The sequence below is a fragment of the Abramis brama genome, assembly GCF_963993115.1.
Source record: "Abramis brama genome assembly, chromosome: 25".
Taxonomy (NCBI): Eukaryota; Metazoa; Chordata; class Actinopteri; order Cypriniformes; family Leuciscidae; genus Abramis; species Abramis brama.
The window spans coordinates 16,536,650-16,564,589 of record NC_139987.1 but is presented as its reverse complement, the minus strand read 5'-3'; the positions used below and the strand labels follow the sequence as shown (position 1 = coordinate 16,564,589).

Below are 27,940 nucleotides of genomic sequence, written 5' to 3'. Positions count from 1 at the left end.
GAACAGGAAATGCACTGCTAAAGCTGGTGATGGGAGTTTGTGACATTAATAAGTATTTGTTTTATTAATTATTTACAAATTTTTCAGTTAAACACTTTTTAAATAATATATTTGTCATAATGTATTATGTCTTACTGCACTGGCAGACTTGTGTTTTAAATATTAAAAAAAAAAAAAAAATGCTAGTGTAGTAAGACAAAATACACTTATATTCAGGATACAATATATCAAAACATGTCCTAATAGCTTATTCAGTCTCAAGAAAATGTATCTTGATTGTTTTAAAGATATCTTTACGGTTAAAACAAATAACACAGACTAATAATTAAAAACTCATTTTGAAGTAATTTTTAGTAGACCACATTGGTTTTTCATTGTGCTTGACGTTGATCTTGTTTTGGTGGTCTAGGGAGTTACTATAGTGATTGATGTAATTTGAAATGATATTAAGTGGTTCTTGATGATTTATTTTTTCACCACAACATAATTGAACAATTATTAGATAGTTTATGTTTATTCGGATGCATTTAGGATGGGTGAGATGCACATTGTTAATCTTTGCCGCTAGAGATTTACAGAAGCTGCCCAAGGTCACCTTGAGAGTTTTGTCGGAGTAGTGATGACTATCACATCGAAGGGACTTCAGCGTCTTGGCATGAACCCAATGCTCAGTGTTGACAGCAGGCAATTACACAAATAAGAAAGGCATGATCTTTAAATAGAAGCAGCGTTATGTAAGGGAACAGAGCAATTCCAGACGTGTCTATCAGTTTGTGGTGACAGACCAATATTAGGAGGCTTGCCGCCAGTTTTATTCAAGATGCTACTCGTCTCGTTCTCTCATCTTGCAGAGCTTTGCATTAGTGGTCCAGTCGAAGCATGAACCCCTTGCTGACAGGCAGCCAAGAGTCCCGGCCAATCAGAGCTCAGAGGGGGCGGGGCGTTCCCTTCCGCCAGCCTGCTGAGCGCGGTCCTCTTATGAAAATAATCAATGGGAGCTCAGTCTCTCTGCCGCTTTAACTTGTGCTGGATTTAAATTGCCTCCACTCCACTCCATGCCTATCCAAGGGTGAAAATAAGCCGTTTTCTGCTGTAATTACCCAGTGATCAAAGAAACAGCAAACAGAACACAGGTGGTTGTGTTTCTGTGCAGAAAAGCAAAAAGGAAAGGAAGAAATACCAGCTGCTGCATCCCGAGAACAGTTTGAAGAATGTGCAATCCTGCCTGCTTTATCTTCATGGTGTGGCTGATTGCTTTGCTTGTGTATCCAGGTACTGTTATCATCCGTTTTATGCATGCTGAAGCTGGGAGATGATATTTGCTTAAACATAAACTAGGATATGGGGGAGGGATGTTGTGTTTCAGTAAGTCAGCAAGTGTTCTTTAAGCATGGTGCATTTCAAATGTGATCAAAGTTGCAAGAAGTGTGCCGTGCAGAATTCCTGTGAGGTGGCAGTGGCATGCTTCAGAGGTTGCATGCAGCGTAAGGGTGTTTTTTTAGCCGAGGGACATCCCAGAGGAATGTCGAAACTCACTTCAGGTAGACTAATCGAGAATGACAGTGGAGACAAACTGAACGGAGTAAGCACAAGACATCACGCAGACACCGTTTACTCGCTTCCATGAGTCATATCAGAGGACGAGGAGTGCTCTTTTGGCATTTTGATAAGCTTATATTGCAGATATTTTCTATGCATTATATTTCAAAGTCATTGTAGTCTGATTCCATGTGTTATTGAAGGTGAGAAAAAAGCTAGGCTATCTACAGGTTTACCTGAGGCTGAATATTGGGCTTTTAAGCTAGGGACATTTCAAGCATACAACTGCAACAAAGGAATAAAAAAATGCATGAATGTGAGTCACGGTTACAGTAATTGAAATTTGAACCTGAGATTCTCTGTGACTCTGCATTCACACAGAAACGCATACACAGATCAATATTCCATTTTGAAAGAAGTAAGGTTTCTCTCATTGCAGTAACCTCGTTTAGAATTGCAGTAGTGATTGCAACATTTAAAAACGAACAAATAAAGTCACTAGGAGAAAAAAGTCCTCCTGTCAGGGTCGTTCTACTCCATTCACAAAGGTCACTCTGTACGTGCTGCGTCACATGATTTAATAAATTACCTTTTCCTTCCAGGTTGCCTAATTAATAGACTCAGCTAGTGGTTTAGAGAGGTAAATACTTAAGGACTGGAGCCATCGGTTTGATACTTTTAATCACAGGTGGTTGTTTGCTTTGACTTAATTAGCAAACTGCTGAAATGTATTTGCCAACCATCAAAGGGCTGGCCCTGTTTGATCACAGTTAGGCCTTGAGCTGTGATTTAATTTCATTATCAGCGGGAACCAAAGAAAATATATAAATGTAATAATAATAATAAAAAATACACTTGGAGCATTACAAGTCATAATCAAGTCTTAAATCTTCATTTTGAATTCTGAACTAAAAATTCTTGATAGGTTAGCATGACCCCTTTAGCCCAGTAAACTGCTAATGTATGCGTGTAATTTATTTATAATATAATTTATTTATTTATAATAATTATATTTTTAATAATATGGATTTATGGTCACACTTTAGATTAGGGTCCAATTCTCACTGTTAACTAACTACGACTTTTGCCTCAGTAAACTCCTAATTACTGCTTATTAATAGTTAGTAAGGTAGTTGTTAAGTTTAGGTATTGGGTAGGATTAAGGGATTTAGAATATAGTCATGCAGAATAAGGCATTAATATGTGCTTTATAAGTATTAATAAACAGCCAATATCCCAGTAATATGCATGCTAATGAGTAACTAGTAAATAGTGAGAATTGGACTAACCTAAAGTAAAGTGTTACCGTATTTAAAAAAATAAAAATAAAATTATGGTAACACATTTCCAATTCTCACTATTAACTAGTTGCTTATTAGCATGCATATACTAGAATATTGGCTATTTATTAGCACTTAAAGCACATATTAATGCCTTATTCTGCTCGACCTATACTACATCCCTTAATTCTACCTTAAAAGGATGGCATGGACTTATTTTCTTTCTCTGCTGCCCTTGATGTCACAGCTCATGATAGTCACTAGTGATGTGAAGAAGTTTTTGGTGTGTTCTTTTGGTGTCATCAGCCAATCAGCACTGTCGTGATGTTATTGGGTGTGTTCGACTCCAGCTGTGACTGGCTTTTACCGATCGTGGGAATATTTGGCAAATACACAGACCAGGGACCAGTTTCATAAACAGCCATTACGTTAAGACTGCATTAAGAACTAGTCTGACCAACTAGCAGTTAGTTTGGGCTAATCTAAATCTTACAGTAAGTATAAAGTCTTACTTTTCGGTTTCAAATTAGACCAGTCTATGTTTTTATGTAACTGACTTAAAAAAGTTATGAACAATGTTAAAGAAATGACTAACTTTTAAGACTAATCTTAGTAGTTTATGCAACCAGCCACAGATGTTTTCATGTTGCAAAAGAAACACTTTTCATTCAATTCTTTATGTATTGCTTAATACAACGTCTGTGTGTAAAGAATAAAGTTACATAAGCCTATGGGGTCTGTTTTTTTTGCTTTTTTCTTTTTTTTATGGACATGACACAGTATTACATGAAAAGGCTTTTTACTGTTATAAAACGTTATATAACATGGATTTGTGAGCATTAGTTGAACTGAAGGTGTCAGAATAAACATGTAACCGACGTCATCGTTGAAGCCGGCCAGTCGTGAAATAGCTGTCGTTAGATGTTTCTCGAATCGCTTTTGCTGTACTTTGATGGTATTCGCAGAGCCAAAATGGGAGAAAGACATTTTTAGTGACATCATAAGAAGATTTTTTTTTTCACCCCAATCCACGCTTTCAGAACACCTTGCGTCTGAAAGATTAGATTTGTCTGCTTAGTCTGCCTTTTTGAGCCATCTGTTCAAGTCACTCCACCATGATTAGTCAGGTATGTGTGGTATTCTGCAACTTTGACTGAAGTTATATTTATATACCAGTATACATTCCTCAATAATTTAGACAGAATTTCGACCATCTGAAAACTAGTATCTGCCTGAAAATGATGGCACTTGAAGCATGACATTTTCAAAGTCTCAATATAAAACTTTAATGGCCCCCCATTAAAGTGTCATTTTTGAAAGTGTTACATCATCCATGTTGTAACTTTCAGACCAGTGAGATTGTTCCACCCACAGAAACAATAGATTTATTGTCAGCTGTAAACAATATAAGTAATTCATAATGATTGACAGCTCAGTGCTTCTGGAAACTTGTGTTTGCTCCCTCAGCCTTTGGAGGCATAATGAGCCTTGAAATAACATCATTCAGGCACTCAGAAACATCTTACAGAATCATTCTGATGGAGGCTGATGGTAATATATTTATGGAGTAAACAAAATGCAGATTACTGCTTCTCAACAATATCAAAGTCTGTGATAGCGCAGATGACAAGACCTCGATCAGAACTTCAAATAAAATGCTTTGCAGTTGGCATGCTACTTTTTTAACACTTGGTTTGATTGCTTGCCCACTCTAGATTCAGAGTCTTATGCGTGGTCAAAACTTTGTTGAAAGTATGTGACACTGATTGATCAAATGACTTTTCAATGACGCTGTACACTATGCTAAATATTTTGCAGCTGCTGCAGGGCTTCTCTTTGCAATTTTTGATTCTGTATTAATAGATCTATTAATCAAACTGGCAGCTAAAGGACACATGCGTTCTTACTGTTCCAGTCACGACAGGGTTTTTTTTTTTTTTGGTAATCAATGACAGCCAAGTGAATAAATGTAATAAAGTATGTGAGAGATCATGGATGCACTGTAAAATAAAGGCTGTGATAACTTGAAATAAAAGACTTGGAATGAGCATTGCACTCACACCATAGACTGTAAAAAAAGATGGATGATGTATTCACTTCTTTCCACTGTACCAAAAATGAAGCCAAAATATCCCAGAAACGGTCGTTGCCAATTAAGTCATTCGCAGCCTGAGTCTGCGCAGTAATGATACTGAAGTGGAGTCTCGGTATGAAGGTCCGCTCCCGCAGACTCAATCGCAAGCAAAGCTGTCAATCATGACGTTACACCCCGTTTTATAGCATCAAGTAAATAAAACCAAACTTGTTGGAAAAACGAACACTTGAACATACGTCAATGTGATAAGAACTATACCTAAAATGTAACTATACCAATTTTTTTTTTTTTAAGTTTAATTGGATTTTTTAGTTTGGCTTGCATCCCATTTGATTGCATGGAGAGGGTGGGTTTTATGACCTATACTGCTGCCAGCCACCATGGGGGTGATCGAAACGTTTTGGCTTCACATTTCAGGAAGTGTGCACAATCCAAGAACCAGGAGGGCAAAGGATGGAGATCCCCTACTAATTTATTTCTAAAATCATTATATTATTTAAACACATTTGTTGTTAAAGTAGCCAGTTGACACCTTCATGACCTTGAACCTATGATGAATGGTTTAAAAAAAAAAAAAAAAAACCAGATGCGACAATAGATATAGTTAGTAACGTCATATATTTGAGAGTATGGTTTAGCATGTTGAAAGCAGATCCTGGTTACCACAGTTGATAGAATAGTAAATGCTATAAATCATAAATCACACAACTGATTAGTCGATAATAGAAAATCGACTGCTGCAAAATCATAAGAGATGCCTATTAAATCACATGTTTGCAGCAGACTATATTTTGCAGGTTTTATTACATGTAACATATGCAAATTCAGACTAGGAGTGTTTCCCACTGCAGTAAATAGCTCTAATATATGAAGTATTGCTTACTGTAACTGTTGTCACAGCTAAAATATGACGAATTATGTTAATAATAAAACACTAGAGGACAAGTTTGCTTCGGGAGTTTAGTACTGGTTTAGTATTCAAGGAACACAGCTAGTTTATTTTTTTAATAATTAAAAACAACTAAAGCACAGTGCAGTTAAATTTGTAATTTTCTATTGTATGTGCTGGGTCTATCATGCGAGGACATCCTAGTAGTTGGTATGCTCTAAGAGTGTTATCTAATGCCCCTGTTCAACTGGGCTGTCATTTAAAATAATGTTTGTGTGACCTTGCCAGAGGTGGTGAGTGCCTCATGACAGATTCATTCCTTCCTTTTCTCTGACTCAACTCAGCGTGTGCATGTATGTTTTATGTGCACATAAGTGGCAATTCGAAAAGCTCAGCAAAAAAAAAAAAAAAAAAGCTATTGCCCCAGCCTCATACCTACTATAGACAGATAAACATTTGTTCACTCATCCTTGCACAGTCCAGGCCTGGAGGGGAGGGGGATGCAGGGGAGGCAGGCTGGCTTGCCGCAGAGCCTGGTGTCCATATGCCATCACGAGAGCCCTGTGCCCTTCAAGAGTGGCATGGTTTGTTGAGCTCTGGTCATTTGTTGCCCAATCTACTCAGTAGGCCACAGCTTGGGCTGGACAGTTTCTGCTCTTGTGGAGGTTAAAGCAATTTTGAAGAATTGTTTGCAGATAATGCACCCAGTGTGTGGCTGTCTGCCTTTCCAGATTTTCACAAGTTTAGCTCCATGCAGATAAGCCAATTCAACAGAAGGAAGTATAGTGGTAGGTGCTTTAACACTGTATGGTCTTTAAGACATTATTATTGCTAATTATTTTTGATGTTTTGTTAATACTCATGAATCATATTTTGTTAATGCTCCTGAATCATGGCTAGTTATTAAGAATATTTGTCGTATTTTGTTTATACTCCTGAATCATAGACAAATGCGACCAATACAGAGAAATGCATATACTGTAGAACAAAATAAACATTAGCTCTACACTGCAAAACGTATTTTTCAAGATACTGTATTTGTCTTATTTTCTATTTTTTTTATTTTTTTTTAAACAAGGTAATTTTAAAAAACATAATTGTATAAGCTTTATTTCAGAGAATGTCTGCATGTTTAATTGTATTGGTCTGTCTTTCAGGTTTTTTTAATTTAATCATAAATCTAACAAAACAAAGAAAAAAACTATTGATTAACAAAATGATTTTTGTTGGGAAAGTTTACTTTTGAATTCAAGGACAGCAAGAGATGTTAGGTCACTGGCACTGGAAAGAAGAAACCAGCGGTTGCCAGATTAAATACTTGCATGTGGCCTGCAAATACTTTGCCATTTCTGTCAACTGATATTTCATCCACAAAGACCGTGCAAACATCTCTCTGTAAGTCCTATTAAAAATCTTATTAAACCACAACAATATAGACATGCTGATTAAAATCGTTGCATGGACAAAAAGGCCATGAAAGTCACCTTGTTGTTGCTGATGTGTTTATTTCTCCTGGCATATTTCAATAAAATTCAATATGTTTTTGCAACCATTCATTTATTCTCATATTGAGGGTTGTTGAATTTGATGTTGAATTAATGTGTCTGGTTAATGCTTACAAGCTGTCCACACATGTACTGTAGCCCTCGGGCATTCGTTAGTTGCAGCCTTTCCATATGTTATCAAAAAGCTTCAGCTGGTCGTCCAGTGACATCTGAGATTTCTTTCGCTGCATACTTATAGGACAGTTACAGATAACAGTATCGGACGAAAAGTACTTGGCATGTTTGGTTTGATTAAAACGAACCATTGTGCGATTGCTCTGCTAGTGTGGTTTATTTGAATGCTGAACGCTGGCACCCGAAACCTAGCCTGGAAATCCAGACCTAAATCTGAAAGATTAATGGTCTGGCATCGACTAATGAAAATCGCCCAGCTCGAGGGGCGGCACCAAGCATGCATTTGAAAATCTCACTACACGCAATTGGATAACACTACGACCAATCACAACAAGCCCCATACGCTTGGGAGATTAGACTCTTGCCGTATCCGGTCGGCAAAACAGCAAAAACGTCCTTCTTGCAAAGGAACGATTCGAGCGCCGTCTTCTGTTCCTCTTTTAGATAAAAAGCCAAGTCTAACTCGTTCATTGTAGCGGCCAAAGCCGTTTCAAACAACTGGTGTTCATCCATAGCCATCTTGCAATGTTTACTAATGACTTCGACGTCACAGTGCTGTCGTCATCTTTTTAGCTTGCCTCTGGCCCGCCTATATCAGATAACCCGATGTGATTGGTGCAGCTCGGATACAAGGGCATATTTAATGAGCATCATTACTCGACGCCAGAGGAAACTCGCTGAGCAAATTCAACTTGTGCTCTCATGAGCACCAAAGAAGTGGACTGAGACCGCTGAAAATATGGGTCTCGGTCCGGTCCCAAACGAACTATAGTGCGGTTCGAATGAAATATGAATGCAACATGGAGCAAAGACATGTAAACAAACCAAAAACAGGAAGATGATTTGCGATGTTGCACACAGCATTGTTTTGGATGTTCGGTATGTTCCGTCTCAAAATAGGCAATATGTCATAAATGCCGACTGATCAGGTTGTGAACCTATCCCTATAGCCCGGAACACACCAAACCGACGCCAAAGAACTAGCACTGATGAAAGCTGGCTATGTTGTCGCCTGTGTCGGGGGAAAAAGCTGCACTTGAACACACCGAGAGAATTAGCCGACTGTCAGCTAGAATGCGCGTTCTGCGCCTGAGTGTAAATGAGACAACTGTCTATTTCTGCAGACATATTCATTTATATTCATCATACATATAAACCATAAACAAAGCAGTGCGTGCTTACCGTTTTGAATATCAATCCTGCTAATAGGGCTGGGTATCGTTCAAAATCTTTCGATCCGATGCCAATTTCGATACCTCAGTTTCGATACCGGTTCCTAACGATCCTTTTTTTCGATACCATATGTTTTAAAATCCATTTCAACATCAACAAAAATACATTAAACACAAAACTTTTATTTTTCACCTTAATTAAAACAAATTCTGGTAACACTTCTCACTCAGGGTAACATTATTAATAAAACTGGTTGTGCTTTTTGGATGGGGTGCGCCAGCAGACACTCAGGATTGGTATCAATCCTAACTTGGCTAAAATTAACAAAAAAAGAGAAACCTTTTCGCCACAACATGAACATATTATAAATAATAAATAAATAAACAAATGGCATTGTGTACAGGCTAATATTGAACCAAGTGAAATGTAAAAAAACAAAAACTTTTTAGTGCAAAATCAAACTGCATTTGTGATTAACTGCTCAGCAGTTTTTCTTCAGAAAGATCAACATGTCGGCTTTTTCTGGTAACAGACAGGCCCGCTCCTGGCTAATGGTGTCCCCAGCAGTGGAAAATGTACGCTCTGAGGGCGTCGATGAGGCTTGTACACAGAGGTACCTGGCTGCCAAGCTGGATAGCATTGGCAGTGTGTCCTTCATACTCCACCACCAAGTCGCTGGATTCACTGTGGAGAGTGTACACGGCAAACCTCTGTAGAGCTGTATCTCCTCCTGAATCTTCTCTGAGGTGCTGGTCATGCTCTTGGCTCTTATTTCTATCGCCATGTCTTCCTCTGCAAAAATCTCCTCAAGGGCAGAAAGCTTTGCCCGCTTCTACAAACAGAAAAGATAAAAACAAAATAAGGCAACATTACTGGGTAGCCGGACTCAAACATACATATTAATTTTCTTCTGAAAATGAAGCAGGAAGAAACAGGATGTCCGTATATATTTACCTGTGTTGCTACTGGCGCTGCACAAGCTTCATCAGATAAGTCATCATCACTTACTGCCTCTTCATTGTCTTCTTCGGGCTGGAAACACAGGTATCATGTACATTGATTTGATTTACAATGGAAGAGGAGACAGATTACCAGTAATAAGAATATTAAACACACCTGATGTGTGGTGGCCCTACTAATCAGCTCCTTCTCTACTCTGTCCCACACTGCATCTGCGGCTGCCACTCTTGACTTAAATCTTGGGTCTAAGGCCGTGCTTTCCTCCAAAAACTGCTGAATGCACTCCTCCTGCAAGACAAGAACATAGTATAGAAGTTAGGTTTCTGAGTATACCTTATGAAAACAATTGACAAATCAATAAGATCATGATACTCACTTGGTATCTTTTTGAAAGATCACCCCAGATTTTTTCTTTGATGCACTTAGTAAATGTGGAGTCCTCTGCACTTATGGTAAAGTGGTGCTCAAGTTTCCCCAAGATGGGCAGAATCTGACCCAATGTTGGAATTCTTTCAGCGGACATGCAAAGTATACATTAGCTTCATGACTTTAACAAACTCCTCTGCTTTTCAATCATCAGTAACTCGCTCTGCTAAACACTTTCTTTATTCCACTCTGCTCATGTTGATATTGAAATATTCGCCAAAGAACACTCATGTTAGATGACGTAACATTAGAACAGCCTTCTATCTGTACTGTTTTGACTTTGCTCGCTGTTTTGCTGTTATTCTCGGGCACTGACTTGTTCGCTAAGCTGAACAGCCGATCAGAGTTCTCTCCGACGCCAATTCAACATGTCGAATCGGCCGTAAAAAAGCCGACGAGGACCAACTTCAGTCGACGGTGCGGATCCGTGCGGAACACACTGAGAAAACTTAGTCGGCCGACGCATAAAAACTGCCCGACGGCCGACCGTCGGCTTGGTGTGCCCCGGGCTTTAAGTTCGGATAGGTTCGTTCGTTGATAAAAATGCCAATCTGAAACGATAAGTGGATCAGGGCTAAATGTTTTTTTTTTGGTCCGGACCAAACAAACCAAGCGAACCGAACTACAAATGTGAATGCACCCTCAGTCTTGACTGCTGTCATCAGATTTTGTGTGGTTTATGCAACTTTCTCACAGCACGTTCACAATCTGAACGGCAGATGTTGTTAGGAGACGACAGCATGGAATAAAGCCACGCATACCAGCCTCCTACGTTTCTGCCACTGCCTCATAAAATGCAGTAGTCCAGCGCGGCGGCTATACACATTGTCATGTTGTAAACAAGACAACATCTGCATTGCAAATCCCTCCATGTTGATGTTGTTGTTTTAGGTGTATACCTACCAACGCAACGTCATTACCATATCCCCAAAAACGAAAGAGCGGAATTGGACACACAAATCGGGTCTGAACAGTTGCTATACACAATGTATATTTTGGACTGACAGTGCGTCAGTTAATTAGTTAAATCAAATATCAAGACAAGAAAATATAGCTTTGTTATACAATGTTATTAAAAAAAAATAAACATTTGCTCATCAGATCAAAGTCAGTTTAAAATTAAATTTTAATTAATAATTAAAAAGTAAATGTGAAAATATTAAATTATTATATTAACATATCCATAAAATGTTCTAATTAAAAATGGTACAATTGGTACAAATAATTGATTTATTTTTCTTTCTCTTTTTATCTGCTTATATTCACCTTGTTTGTCGGTGTAGAATTGATGCAGATTATCTTTTACTTATTATATGTTAAAAATTGATGCTCAGGCTATTTGGTCCTGTTTAAAATCAGTGCACTTGGGCAATCTCCATCATGCCTCTCACTGCCTCTTTCAACCAAAACGTTTGTTTCTGTTGCTGTCATTAAGTGCATGGAAGCATGTTTTCTATAGTCTTGCTATTACGTGCACTGTTAAATGAATAAACGAAAAAGAGAGGTCAGTTTTTGCCCAATCAGTGAGTGCAGCTGATCCTTTATTCCTACAGCTGTCAGTTTGCATTTAGTGTTTCATTGCTCTTGGGTATTCTGTCAGAGAGACTACACAAAAGGCCGTTGTGATTGGAGGAAAGCTATTTTTCCAGGGCAATCTGCACAACGTTTGATGTCATCGTTCTAAAAAGGAACATCTTCCAGTGGGCAATGTCATTGGCTCCTTTTTGTTTGGGTTTGTTTTAGCCCTAAACAATCACTATATAATGAGGCACAAATGGAGTCATCTGTTGCATTGTCAGGGGATTGTTATAATGCTGTTTTCCTTTGTCTTGTTTATAGTTTATGAAATACAGCATGTAAAATGCTACTCATAATGTCCTACACTTAATTAAGATTCAACTCGTTCATTGCTTGATTTCACAGTCTAATCACAAGGGATGTAGGTCAGATTGTTGCACCCAAATTTCACACGTTTTTCTTTTAAAACAGTAATGTGTTAGGAATTATGAGCAGTTATCTTCCTATTTCAAAGCATTGTTCAAGGATTCTTTCCTTCTTTTCCTTTTGTTTTCATTTTCATTGTCTTTCCTAATTTCCTTTTCATTTTCTCTTTTTTCATTTTCCTACTTTTGTTTGTCTTTTGGATTATTTTCCCTTTTCTTTTTGATTTGCTTTTGTTTGGTTTCCTTATTATTTTTTATTATTTCCTTTTCCTTTGTCTAGTTTTTATTTCTTTTTTTTTCTGATTTCCTTTTTCCTCTACCTTTGTTTTTCATTTTCTATTTAACATATTTTTTTCCTGTTCCTTTTTTTGTTTTTTATCCTATTTTTTGTTTAGATTTTCTTTTTCCTTCCCCTTTTCCTGTGTTTTTGTTTTCCTTTTCTGTATCCCACTCTCTTTCATCCTTTTCCTTTTTCTATTTCCTGTATTTTCCCCCCTTTTCAATTTCCTTTCCTCTCTCCTATCTTATCAAGAGCATATGTGGATTAATTTAGCATTGCAACGTTATAACTGTACATAATTAAACATTTTCCTAACTCCCAAATTCACCATATGATAATCAGACTAAGATCTTGTTAGCACCATCTGTATGCAGTGATGGAACTGTACAAATCTCTAACTCACAGGCGGATGCTGTTCAATTCCAAACTGAAGTGTAATTTTCACACCAACCTTTCAATCTGCAAACACGTTTCATTTGGTAAGTGCCAACTAAGGGAATGATTTTTATCTAAAATTTGGAACATCCAGATGTTCACCTAACTCTCAAACTGATTGTACTCATGTAAATAATGGTACAAGTAAATCATTGACTAAGGTTGTTTTCATGTTTTGTTTTGTTCTTTTTATGAAAAATGCTGCAGCTGTAGAGAAAAACATAAATACACATAGAAACACACTTATATTGATCGACATACTGTCTTATGTCTGCAGGGAGGGTTAAAGAGGGGAATGAGCTATTAAGGTCACATGATCAGTGTCTACTGGAGAATCACGGTGAAGATGGAACCCAGTGCTCGGAAGGTCATTGATTTTGATCTTCAGCGCTGGAGTGCTGACAGTGTTTAAATCAGCCGGTGAAGAGAGAAAACAAAAAGTCCTCATACTAGTCTTCTGCCTTTAACAAAGTTCCTGACCCCTGTCTGCCCTACGGATGTTACAGAATAGCTGATTCTATCCACTAAATGCTCTGTTTGTATGTAAATGTCCATTCAAATGGAAAAAAAAAAAAATGCATCCATGCAAACTAATACAAACATAAATATCAGTGTCGTTCACCTTTAACAAACCTTGAAAATATTTACTCTTTTATGTGGCTGGAATAAAGCATGTGGAAAAGAAATGTTCAAGTAATCTGTATTCAAATTAGAATTTTAGACACACAAAGTGTTCAACTAAAGGTCTTCAGATCTCCTTTATTATTTCCATAGCTCAATATGCCTCGTGAATGCGTAACGAGGCAGAGGTGCTCAAGCAAAGGGAATTGCATTTTGCCTTTCTCTCGAATGCTCATTGAAATGTGGTAAAAACGTTTTATTTTGAAATATTTGAGTAAGTGCAAAGTGATCTGTACTTTTTGAATTTATGTGGCCTTGTTCATCATTTCAAGCAGCACGGAAACACGTGCACCGTGTCAGTCAGTTGCGTCCCCTCGGGGGAAGGAACAGGCGCTGTAGCTGGGGTGCGCTACTTGCTCTGAATCCAGATTCCTTTTAATTAATGTGAATTGGAAAAGTGAGTTTCTGTGACATAATGAGGCCATACATTTTCGATTTCAACGCCTCAGCTGCATTTGCAATGCTCCAAAATTATCTCGATGCAAATTGGGTTGTTTAAACTAAATGTTTAATCTTTAGAATTACATATGTTGTTTCCCTATAGTTGTATGTTGTCAGTGGTTTGATTAATTATGCTGGACAGATACCTGCAAAGACCTCTGACTGAAGACCTTGCCCGACTCACATCAGGGTCACTGGTACTGCACCGCCAGCTGTAGCGTGCTGCCAATGCTTTGGAAAAGCATTGATTCATTAGGCTGGACAAATAAAAAGAGACCTTCTAAAATTGCCTTAAGACTCGGTTGGAACAAGCAAAATGGCTTTGAGGAAGGACTGCCCGACCTCTGCCTTCATGTTCGCTGCTGTTTCTTTCTCTGAGCTATAGCTAGATGTAACAGAAAAAAGAATATGACTAAAAAAAGAATGTACTATGAGTGCATGGGAGGCACAGAGCATTCAGAATAGGATTCAAGTGGAATTTTAAATGTGCGCCGCTCTTGGGAGTTATGGGAACAAGGGCTGCACGATTTGGGGAAAATGTCATATTGCGATTATTGAGGTCAATATTGCGATAGCGATATAATAAACAAATGGTTTCCTGAGTCAACTTGCTTGGTTCTCAAGTAAAATGCACACACAGATTAGTGATAATGCTGAAACAACTAAATACACTTTTTTTTCAAATTAAAATAATATTTTTTTACAAAATGAAATATTGACATCTTTGCATTACTGCAAACTTGTTATTTGTCTCTAAAGTACAATAGTAAAAAAAATCATATTTACCTGTGCCCTTATACTGTCTAACAGGTAGGCCTATAGGACATATATAAGTTATCAAACAGTCTGCACTGCATAAATTATAAATTAAATATAGACTAATCCTTATTAAAGCTACAAAAGTTCTTTAATCAAGAGCAGTGAGTAATTTTATCTGTTACCTTTGTTCTTTGATTAACTTTACTGACAGAAAGCTTTATTGGCTGCTGTCTCTTTAAAGGGATGGTTTGGAGTAAAATCAACCTAGGGCCCTTTGCACCATGACTGCGAGCCAAAGTCAATTTTACAAACTTTTATAAACCCAATCAGTGTAATCACAATGAAAACATCCAAACCTAAATATTTAACATAACAACTGCAAAGCGGCTAATTTGTAAACAAAATGATTTACGCAATAAATCCAGCATAAACTCCAGCACAATTTGCATATTTTTAAACTCTCAAGACAAACGTCACATCCCGAAGCTCACAGAAATTACTGCCGACCGCGTTTTTCGCTTGATATTTGCATAAAGTCGGCCGCACGCATGTGCCTCGGCCTTGCCAGAAGACCGCTTTGACGGAAGGACGCACGCCCGCAACCAACGCCATTCATCTCATCTCCACGCCACGGTAACTTAAAGGGATACTCCACTTTTTTTGGAAATAGGCTCATTTTACAACTCCCCCAGAGTTAAACAGTTGAGTTTTACCGTTTTCGAATCCATTCAGCCGATCTCCGGGTCTGGCGGTACCACTTTTAGCATAGCTTAGCATAGATCATTGAATCGGACAGGACCATTAGCATCTCTCTCAAAAAAATGACCAAAGAGTTTCAATATTTTTCCTATTTAAAACTTGACTCTTCTGTAGTTACATCGTGTACTAAGACCGACAGAAAATGTAAAGTTGCGATTTTCTAGGCTGATATGGCTAGGAACTATACTCTCATTCCTGCGTAATAATCAAGAAACTTTGCTGCCGTACCATGAGTCCAGCAGGCGTAATGATATGACGCAGCGCCTGAAAATAGGTCTGATAGGTTAGACGAACTTAGTCCCGGTCACGTTGGAAGTTACCGAGCTGGGGACTATTTTCAAGAGTCTAGAGAAAAAACAGAGGTAAAATCCTGCGGCTAGTGGTTCAAGACCTGGGCTGGTTGTGACCTTGAGCAAGACCCCAGTCTAAACCATCAACCCCTAATGCTTGCACTAAATTTGATTTCTACAAAAAAAAAATGTTGCAAACTTTTTTAGTGGTTTCAAGCAGATGCTTTTAACTATTGGTATAGGTGCTTGATTGTAAGCTAGTGGAAAAGATGGCTTCTCAGGATAGAGTGCACAGAATCAACCAGCACCAATTACATCCTCAAATTACACAGCGGGACAGAGTGCACGCAAATACCGCAAATACCTCTATCTGCCAAACCACCCATCTAATGAGTGGCTAACTCATGGACCACTGCACACATTCACACAGCACCCACCCACCGTGTGTGGCATCAACGAGGACGATTCAACTCCAGGTGGCTTGCATGTCTCATGCCATTTCAAATAATGATGTTATCTTTTCTCATCACTCTTGATGACACCATACATAACGTGATCACATTCTTCTGCTGCCAGGAGAGTGGAATGTGTCTCATCTGACCTGACTTATAGCTTGGATCTCTGTCAGTAATCACTGTATATTATTGTAATCTAAACTTTTTATCAGAATGCAGTTTATACACAAACCAATATGCCATAATGGGTCAAAATTCTTTTACCTTGCATTTTGTTTAGGGATCCACTCACACTAAATTAATTAAAATGGTTATGGTTAAGTTACATATGAGTTTGCACCAAAATACAGTATAGTTAACCAGTACAATGTTGTTTGAATGGTTGTACTGCCTTTGACATCAGACACTAAAGATACAGAAAGTGTTTTTTCCTCCTTTTTTCAAGTCGATAAGCCAATTTATATTGCTATCATAACTATTGTAATTCATTATGTGCATTTAGAATTATTTTCCCCATTGTGATCCTCAAAGAACAGACCAGTGACCAACCAGTTGAGAACCACTGATCTTAATATACTGCCACTAAAGAAGTTTTGATGTTGTGTATTGGCGGTGTTTTATGTTGGTCTATCCACCACCCTTTCCAGCCCTCCAGAGACATGGCAAAAAGACAAAACCCTGCAGAAAAAGAGCAACGGTGGATTGAGTATTTTTCGAGCTGAACGTGGCATGGCAGAGCAGATGGGCCTGTAGAGAGAGGGCTGTGAAAGGGGTGCAACGTTGTTCTCCAAACAGCCTGCAGACAGAAGGCAGAGCGTAACTACCTAAACCGAGGCAGTTAGAACCGACACGTTTAACTCCTGACCTCACAGCGAGGAATTTTACTTGATTGGAGGAAGATACACCATCATTTCTTTAGGTAGCATCTTTTTCCCTCTGATTCTCAGTGTCGTCAAGATGAGGTACAAGACACTGCATTTCTTTTTATACTATGGCTTGTTTCTTTGTCTCTGATCTGTTTTTATCCAAATTATATGTAATTAATGTAAATGCAAGGCATTTTCCATATTTTAAATATTTGCAAGCGCTGCAAGAAGCTGGCCTGTATTTATACAGCCATTGTGCAAAATTGTTATTGTATTCCATGCGCTTTCTTTTTAACGCAAATCACAGTGTGGTTGATGTCTCGAAATTTAACTACATGCTTTAACTATACACAACAGAACCATGTTTTTATTTCTTTGAAATTGCAAGCTTCCAATCATTTCAAGCTTTATGCATGTATATAAAGTAATATCTTTTTATGAATTTAGTTGGAGCATATTTATATATTTTTTTGCATAACTTATTTTAGATTCATGCTGACAAGAAGAAAATTATATTTGCCAATTGGGTAAAAATAAATAGAAATAATCTAAGCCACTCTAAAAACAAGTCTTAATATCTTCTGCAATTTGGCTTCTTGAATAATTTTAAGAATTTTTATAGTTATTTGGAAAATAAGACAATTTTTTGTACTTTTCCATCTTATCCTAATGTAAATCACATAGGACTAAGTAAATGCAACAAATTAAGCTTAAATGTGCTGTATGTTACTTTTTTACTCTACTAAAGCATGAAAATACCATAATATGTTTGCAGATATTTAAGAAACATGCTAAGTTCACATACTCGTTTCTCTGAAAAACAGTTCTACAGCCAGTTATTTTACTTTTTATTTGACATGTTCTTTCAGTCGGTTTTTGTTTTGGTCGGTGTGATCTCGCCCACTGCCTGTACACCCAATAGTATTTCGACACCCCGCGATGCCAGTTGGCAGGAAACACAGAGTATTCCAGCCTTGGAAATGAGCAAACAATCTGGTTTAGAGATTGCAGATTCCACACAACCTAAAAAGCCTTGATATCCATCTAAAAATCTCGATGAACGAGAGCATATTAAAACGCGGATAAATCAACTCATCAACTTACAGTGTGCCCCTCGGCTTTCGTTAGCCGCTTTCCGACCGGAGGAACCTTTTCACAGTTCCTAGAACTATTGGCTAAAGTACCCGGATGTCGGCGTGTTCGCACCGCAGGAACTAGGAACGATTTTAGTTCTAGGAACTCCATTTGGAGGAACTAATTTAGGTCCTACTTCAGAGTAGGGTCTAAACCAGCACTATAGGAACTACCCGTGACGTTAGTGTACGCTGATTGACCGAACGCACGCGGAGCACCAGCACCCGCCATTTTTAAAACAGCTAGAATGTAAACACACAGATTATAGCCTATATATTTACTCCATAAACTAACTATACAAACATGGAAAACAGTGATAGATGGGTCTCTAAACCTTTATGCTGAAGAGAAAATCCAACACAACTTTGAGGGTACCAAGTCAACCATGATTATGTTTATCTGCCCAGCTAGCAACACTGGACATCAACCACACGGCATAGGCTAATAACCTTTTTTTCATATACTGTCTACTTTCTATAACAGTTCTATCTAATAACATATTAAACAGTACTGTTAGACAGATCGCTAACTAATGAACACAGAGAATGCGAGCATTGTTTGCTCTGCCGTTCTCAGCGCTGCCAAAATAAAGGTCTGTCGCGCCGTCAAAATAAAAGTCACCGTGCTTGCGTCACTCCCTTACCCTTCCTACCAGTTCCTATGGCCACTTGGCCAGTGCGAACGCAAACAGCAAAACCGAGTTTGGGGGAGAGTAGTTCTTAGAACTGTTTAGAAGTGGACAGTTCCTAGAACTAAGTTCCTGTAACTACTTGGTCGGAAAGCGGCTATTGTCAATTGCGCTCGTTCCTGTTGCGTGTCCTCAAACTGGCGACCTGCGTGAGCGTCGAGTCTGAGGAGGAGGGGCCGGGGCCGGGGCAAACAGCAAACACACGATCTCTGATATTTTGAATTTGGACTGCAGTACCTATTTCGACCACTAGCTGACATTCTTACAGACAGCACTTTTAACATTTCAGTACAGTTGAGCAAGTTTATTGTATAATACATAAGGAACTAGTTTTTAATTTTTGTACTGTAGCAGGGCACATGGGATAATCTGATCATAAATTTAATTTGAAGAATTTACGTACTGCTCCGATCATAATCCATATAACAGGCAAAGAGGTCAAACACAGGGCCAACAATCCAAATGAGCAACTGAGCAGAAAACACAGCCAAAAGGGGAATCCAGAAAACAGGCATAGACTAATAATAATTATAAAAACAAACAAACAAAAAATAAAATAAAAAACAAGACACAGGAAACCAGGATAACGCTCAGAAATGCAGTGTAACAACATACAAGACTTCACAAAGTGAGAATGAAAACACAGGGATTAAATAGGCAGACTTTAACAAGGGTAATCACACACAGATTAATGAAATCACACAATCATGAGGGCAGACAATGAAAAAAAGCCCAGGACTCGGGAGGAGTGCCTGGTGGAGATGAAGGGCACTTCAGCTGGCAGATGTGACAGATATAGACAACAATTCTGAATAGACAACTAAACAAAATAACAGGTTCTGACAAAAGGTTGATTGCTGCAGTCTACTTAAAAATATTGAATTAACTTGAATTATATATATATATATATATATATATATATATTAAAAAAAAACAATTTGAATGAATGATTCAATGACTCTCTCAGAAAGACTTGTTTTGTTTTTTTTTACTGATGAATCAGCGTTTCTGAATGAATCTCATGAATGATTCAATGACAAAAACATTTTTAACAGTCACTTGTCGCCACCTACTGGTGTAACAACGTAAATGATTCAATCTTTATTTGAAGTGTCAAGTTACATTCAAAAGCTGATTTACTCTATTTTGACTATACCGTAGACATCAGTGTTTATATCCGAACCATAATCCTTTATCCAACTTCTTCTGTGATCATTTGAATTAGTGGCAATGTCGATTTGAATGTTCCCGCTGTGACCGCACTTGTCAAATCTAGTGGAGTTGCTGTCATTTAGGAATAAGATTGCGTGGGTGGTTGAATCGATATTTTAATGATTAATTGTGTGGCTCTAGTTTAATATGAACAAATATTCCAGTTTAAGGCTAATTTCCTTGAAATTATAATCCAACATGATTTGTTCCAGATACTGTCCAGACACACACAGGCTCTGTGGGGGAAAAAATATTCTTGTCATAGACATCCATAATGGAAGACCTAAGTTCACAGGTGCACAGGTGCCCTGTCATTTCCAAGAACTGGGAACACTAAGGAACACTTCTTACACTTCTGTCACGAACACAGTCTTCTCAGAGCTGACATCACATTTCTTTAGGGATGCTAAAAGGCACTTTAGCAGAACTGGTGAACTGTAAAGGAATATAAATTAATGTACAGCTGAATTCTGCAGTGCTCTGCAGTCAAACTCAACTCATGTTTACTAAGAGTGATACATTATTAATATGCTTTTCGGGTCCTGCAGGAGCTTATTTAATTTCTCAAAGGGGTCCCAGGCTATTAGATAGTAATGCAGGTAATGCTGGTAGACACCAGCGCATTTATTAAAGATAAGCCGGTTTGATTGCTCCTTCAATGCGATGTGCTCTTATGAGATCCACAAATAGAATATAATTCATTGATCACAAAAGCTGTATCATTCAACATCTGGGATGAAATGAGCCCTTATTCAGTCCAAACAATGGTGTATTGTTTCTTTCAGTAGATTCACACAATATCTCATAGATAACTATTGACCTACTTAACTACTGACCAATCCTACTCCAGCAACATTTGCCATCTGTTATTTTCAAAACCTTTGCTCAATTAAAATGTAAATATATGCAGGATATGTGTGTTTGGATAGTTTGAAACACTTTTACAGAGATTATATGGTGAAAAGTCACTAGGATAATGCTTTATACAATACAGATTGTTTCAAAGCACAGTCATAAATGAGGAAATAGCAGTATTAATGTTGCAAAGTTCTTCAATTATGAAGCTAACTCAAGTCAACGATACAGCAGCTCTATATAAGATAATAGTGTCATTATTTAGCTTAGGTCAGTTCAGTTTTGAGTCAGTTATGTTTAATATAGTACTGTCAATGATGTCATATCCCCCCTACCCTCATCTTTCAATAGAAACCATGAAAACACAGTGTGCTTCCTGAAAAAATGCTGAAGTAGTAGTTGTAGTGTCAAAGTCGACGATCTCTGGTAGCATCTAGCAAGTGACAGTTGTTTGTTTTACACATTTGTGATTGACCACAATTATTCACTATCGTTTGCTATGGGTTCTGTCGCCAAAGATAACCCATATAAAGCAAAAACAGCTGTGGAGGTCAACAGGACAATTCCCAAGATTCCACATTCCATCATTCCTAAAAGGAACTGTTTTTTTCTTAGTGTGGAGAACATTTGAATAATCTTCAATTTTTATTCCCCCACTATAAAGAACATTTTGTACAAAAAATATTCCATGGATGTCAAAGGTTCTTAATGGAACTGTAGATGCCAATAGAGAACCTTTATTTTTAATAGCGTATGTTTATTTCATTATTATAAATCATCATGATTATTCATCACCATAAAGCACTTGTGTGAAGAACCACCATAATTGAATCTTCCCTATAGATTAAATGACTCTGATGCTTGTGTGATGTCACAGTAATTTAATCTGTAGGGAAATTCACAATATGTCAATATGATGTGGGTATGAGAGTTTTTGTCCTCTGACTTTTATGTAATTGTCTCAACGTCTGGACTCTGGTCAATTATCAAAGCAGATATAGGGCCTACCAATTGAAAGGATTGCTGATGGTTTTGTATTGTCTCATCCGCTCAGCGTTCCCTCTGTAGACGTGCCAACAGTGGTCAGTCATGTAAGGTAAGGCTTGCATCTGCAGCCACTGTAATCAGTGTGTGGATCTCTCAGCTCCCAGCAATCAGTCATAATTGAGGCATTCTTCAGAAGACTGCGTCGTTCTCAGGAAATAATCCTGATTGTGCATTTCATTTTACATTCTCAGGATACATAATTTGTTACCTCTAATAATTCTAATTTGAATGAAATCAGACATCTAATCAGAATCAAATGGATGATGACACGCAGCTGTGTTTGTGTTGTAGGTTGATATCAAATTCTGTGCACAGAGACTATATTGACTTAGAAAAAACAAATGTACTGTGAATACTGTTAAAATGTCTTGTGGGATATTGTGTTTGCCCATGTGTGCAGGTATTTTGAAATGGAGAAGGGCAAATTTTGTTCAATTTATTTGTATAGCAATTTTCCCCAATACATAGTGTTCCGAAGCAGCTTAAAGACGAATGGTGCCCCAGTCAGATGGTGACAATGACAAGTAAAAAATAAAAATAAAGAGTAGGATGAGGAAGAAACTCTGGGAAGAACAAGACTGTAATTGCCAGTGACCCTACCTTTCAGTATAGCATTCTCACTGTATCCTTGAATACGACATACTGTCCATGCTGAAATTATGGCTAACAGAAGTGTTAGAGTTTGGGGCTTTTCTTTCTTTCTTTCTTTCTTTCTTTCTTTCTTTCTTTCTTTCTTTCTTTCTTTCTTTCTTTCTTTCTTTCTTTCTTTCTTTCTTTCTTTCTTTCTTTCTTTCTTTCTTTCTTTCTTTCTTTGTCATTCTGTCTATCGTTTTATCATTCGTTCTATCTGTTGTTCTTTCATTCTGTATATCGTTTTGTCTATCCATTGTTTTATTGTTCTATTGTTCTTTATGGCTGTCATTCTGTCTATCGTTCTGTCTATCTAGCCATCGTAAAAATACAATTACGACTTTATTCAACTATTCATTTTCTTCTGTGTGGGCCTCTGAGGTGAGTTCACGTATAGTGTAACAGCGCAGCGCTTCTGGGTTGTACGTCAGAACGTAGGCTCACTATTGGCCGACACTGGTCATGTGTGATGCGTGTGATGCTGACCAATAGTGAGCCTACCTTCTGACAAGTTTCTTTCTTTCTTTCTTTCTTTCTTTCTTTCTTTCTTTCTTTCTTTCTTTCTTTCTTTCTTTCTTTCTTTCTTTCTTTCTTTCTTTCTTTCTTTCTTTCTTTCTTTCTTTCTATCCGTCCATCCGTCCGTCCGTCCGTCCGTCCGTCCATCCATCCATCCATCCATCCATCCATCCGTCGTTTTGTCATTCTGTCTATTCTTGTCTATCCATTGTTTTATTGTTCTTTGTCTGTCATTCTGTCTATCGTTTTGTCTATCCAGCAATCGTTCAATCAATCATTTTAGAACTATCTATCATTCTATTGATCTATTGAACTATTGTTCTATCGATTCATTGGACTATTGAACTATCGGTCTATTGTTTAATAGAATCCTAACATTCTATCAATTTATCATTCTTTAATTGTATCTATTTCTATCTATCTGTTTATACCATATTGTTCTCTCTGTCTGTAAAGTCTACAAACCTCCAAATTTACTTTGTAAACTATTTCTTTAACTTTTAAATAAGGCCTTGTCCAGTCATCAATTTTCTTGAACATTAGACTTGCTTTTAAAAATTAAAGTCATGCAAATGTATGTATTCTAATACATTTCCTAACATTCAATGTTTGTTACCTCAAATTCAATCATTTGAAAAGGCATTCTCAAACCAATTCTCAGAACACCTTATAGTAACTACTTATGAACACCTTATCATCATGGGTTTTCCATAAGCAAACTTCAGAAAATGTCTGTCTGTTTGTTTGTTTGTTTGTTTGTTTTTTGGACTATAAGTAAAAGTCAGAAGCAAAATGAAATGGTAAAGGTAGAGCTTCATATAAGGGCAGAACAAGAATTGAGGCAGGTGGGTCTAATCTCTGGCTGGATTAAATTCACACCCAGATGGTCATGGCTGATACCATCAAAGTAGTTCTTCCTCATGAAGATAATGTCAGGCTGGAGACAGGTGAGAATATGAGAACCTCCGAGTCATTCATCTGGTTGTCTGGTGCTTTGTGGGATTGGTTGTAGAGTTGAAGCAGGTTCATCACTGAGAACTGTTGTAAAATTGAGTCTGAACTCACACCTACACCATTAGACAAAACTGCTCTATAAGTTCAAAGAAAGAGCTAATTCTGACCCATTATATTGCATAATGCTATTGTATTATTACATTGTAGGACCAAAATCCAAAAATTTTTTAGAACAAAGTCTGTTCTTCTACAAAGAGAACTTTTATTGAAACGAGCAGGGTACATCAGGTTCACCATTTCTCATTGATCAAAATAAAGGGGACTTAAAAGGAAATGACAAATTGCAACAAAAAAGTATAATGACTCTATTGGAGCTAATGACTATTGGTTCTAAATGACAATTATTTACAAGGACTGGTTAAATTCAGTCCTAATGATGATACACAATTGCAGTAAAAACCTTGTATTGTGAACCTTGTTGCCCTTCTGTTTTTCAACATTTTCTTTGAGTTTTACTTTTAAAAACCTTTTTTCTTGTAAAATAATTACAGCTAAAAATCTGTTCCAGAGGAGGGTTTTTTTTTTTTTTGTGCTTACAACATTGTTTTTGCAACTGAATACTGCTTTGTCTTTTGCAGTACTTTTATTTATTTATTTTACAGCTGCGTAATAAGGTTGACATTTTGACATTAGAATGTGTTCTCAACTCTGATTTAGCCAATTAAGTAAGCTACTCTTCTAAAACTTACCTTCACTGCATCACAATTCTTCTAACATTTTAACAACTTATAGTTTCATTACATTCATTTCACTTGAAAGTTAACTTAATCCTTTTGTGTTTATACTACTAATTTTGATGGCATTATCTGAAACTGGGCAGCGTATTTCAAGTTCCCAGCATGTTTTTCATGGGACAGGAGAGTAAGTCCACGTTCCAGTCCACTTTTAGACAGACACTTGCAAACTTCCCCAAGCACTTCCCCTCGGGGGAATCCCTGCCGCCATTTTGTGTGCGTTCCACTTTGTGAAATGGACGAGGGAAGTTTATATGGACAAACCCTCGTTCCCTCGATTTTGACAGAGGGAGCGAGTCTACTTCATATGTACACTTCAGGCACCTATATGTCCCACAATGCAGTACGATTGTGACGTCACCACAGATCACAGTCTAATCACCACCACCATAGATATCATATAATAAAGGCTAGATGTCTCGGGCGCACTGCTGGCCAATGGAGGCCGACGTCCGCACACGGTGGCCATTTTACCACAGGGTGCTCGCTCACTCGTAACATGGTGCATGTACTTTTAAATAACCATAACTTGCTAAATTTTCTACCGATTTTCAAACGGTTTGGTTTGTTATAAACGTCAGAGATGTAGTTATGACACTGCATACATATGAATAATTATACCAATGGACTTCCATATGAAAGAAATATGGCCACGTTAATAACGTTTGTAAGAAACCAAACCATTTGTAAATCCGTCAAGATTTCAGAGAGATAAGAGGATTTGTGTGCGTGCTGATCACTCACCTTAATTCACAGCTTCCCTGTGGCAAGATGGCCGCCGGTGATGCCGGAAGTGACTCCGCCTTAAGACATCTAGCCTTCATATGGATATCTATGACCACCACAACAAACAACTCTATGATATATTAATTAATTTTTTATTTATTTAAAACAACCCAAACACACCTATATACATTTGGATGCTGGATTAAACAAATTCTTAAAGGGAAAATCTTTTTAAATAATAAATCAACTCTTCCGCCAGTAGAGGGCACTCATGCAACGTAAGCAATGACGTACATCTTAGTGAACGAGACGGAGGGAAGTTAGCGAGTGAAGGGCACACAATTTTGGACTGGAACGCAGCCTAAATCTTGAAATTAAGAGCTATTTTGTGTGTTTTTGAGTGAAGGGAAACACCTGTTGTTTCAGTTATGTTGGAGATTCACACAGTGATTCACTGTGTGAACTCCTCTTAATTTGAATATTATTTATTTATTTAATTTAATATTTAATATATCTTAAGTTAGACCAGTTAACTTTTAGGTCTCACAAAAGATTTTTAAGCATGTACACACAATTTGAGTGAGATATCATGAAATTGTAAGTACACTGTTTTAAATAAATAGAACATTAGTGTAACTAAGCTAACATGATATAATATCTCTCTAAAATTTTAATTACAAGATGAGATAACAAATCCGATTTTCAAAATTTGCGCTCTCTTTGTATGATGCTAACAATTATGTCCTGCAAGCGTTGTTAAATTCAAGTCAATTTGGCATTATCTGTAGTTCTAATAATTCTGAATTTGCAGTAGCCACCATCAATAGCGTTCACTCCCATTAGGATTGAACGGTTTGCGCTCTCAATGTAATAAGTGCTTTCGACAACCTAATTAGAGCTGTTGATGAATGAAGCAGGCTTGTTTTGGCAACCCTGTGCCGCTTTATGCGGAAGTGTGTTGGCAGAGGAGATGACAGCACAGAGCTACCTTTGCTTTCTCCCTTGTGCTTAACTTCCAATCTATCAGTGTACACCAAGCTTCTCTTTTATTACGGGAGATATGGGACTGTTAATCATCCCCATATTCATTAAAAGCAGACATATAATCAATCGCGAGCAGCTCGCCAAAGACGCTGTCTCTGATGGTTCTCAGAGGAGAAGGGAGAGTTTTCAGAAGAGAGTTGAGATAATCAGAAGGACAAATCTTGACATACTGGGGTTTACAGATGAATAATACGAGAATGATATACTGAGGTTTTAATTTGCCATTTGTATTCCTGACGGATTCTTCATGACCATTTATCTTGCCCTACACTGACATCTTCTGGCACGTGTTTTCATGTTTTTCCTTGTATCTGGGTGCTGTAGGCACTTGTCTCTCTTTGTTTGTTGTGCGATATGGGCGATTGTTTTCTGTAATGTAATAGTTTGATGATTTCATTATTTATTGGAATTGCATCAAACCTCCTACTTGCCTTGTTGTTAGTCAGTTAGAAGCTGACACACACATGCCCAGAGATTTCAGTGCCTCCAGAACTTGAGAAGCAGAAATTGATAAATAAAATTCATGATTAAAATCACCCACTCCTTGTGGTGTAGGAAATTTGGTAAAAGTCAGTCTGGGCCTGGTTATAAAACTTATATTGAAGTGAAGCATCAGCTGACATTTATAGTTAGACCTTCTGTCCCCATTTTTTCTAGTCTTTGTCTCAATAAAATAGTAATAAAGACACAGCAATGACTCAGGCTTTGCTTTGACCTTAACTGGCACCTGAGGGCTGTGATGGAAGTGTGTGTTTGTGTCAGGACTTGTGTGTCCTTTTTCCCATTGACATTCAAATCTCATTAAATCCTAAATTCCTTTTGCATTATTTCTGTTTAACTGAGTTTGGTAAAAAAAAAGAAAGAAAAGAGAATAGCATCACTGTATAAAGTAAAAAGGATTTTTGATATGAGGCAAAGGAGACAATACCTTCTCAAAATCGGGATGAAAAAAACAATTGGTGAAACCTCATGAAAGGTTATTTTTGCAGGTCAGTGCCGCTGCAGTCAGTCTGTGCTTACAGACACTTGGATTTTGTACTGTTTTATTTTTTTATAGTGATAAAATTGACTACAGACGACAGACAAAATGAACCCATCAATCATAGACTGAGAGCGGGTCAAGAAAGCTGTAATTTTGGTTTGCCTATGAAAGCTGTCCGATTGTTATGAACACATAGGTCATCGAGTCTTGTCCCCTGTTTTCTCCCATCATTTATAAACGTACACTATTGGGTGTAAGGGGTAAAGTCTGGATTAAGCAACCAAGCAGAAGGAAAGGAGGCCTGAACTCTCTCACCTCTTTCAGAACTCCTTTCCTGTGATACCTCCTTCCCACTGGTTTACCGTCTATGTCAAGCCAATCCCACAGTGCCTGCAGATCTAACCCCAC

At 37.7% G+C, this 27,940-nt stretch overlaps 1 protein-coding gene across 1 annotated transcript in view; it reads left to right on the top strand.

Moving 5' to 3' along the window:
* The first annotated feature begins 1,001 nt into the window (after nucleotides 1–1,001).
* The window catches only part of opcml (opioid binding protein/cell adhesion molecule-like), a 144,266-nt gene continuing 117,327 nt past the window's right edge, over nucleotides 1,002–27,940 (top strand). Inside the window, exon 1 of the mRNA XM_084104355.1 lies at nucleotides 1,002–1,272. Coding sequence (XP_083960481.1) covers nucleotides 1,212–1,272 — 61 coding nt within the window. The 5' untranslated portion in view covers nucleotides 1,002–1,211. The remainder of the gene's footprint in view (nucleotides 1,273–27,940) is intronic.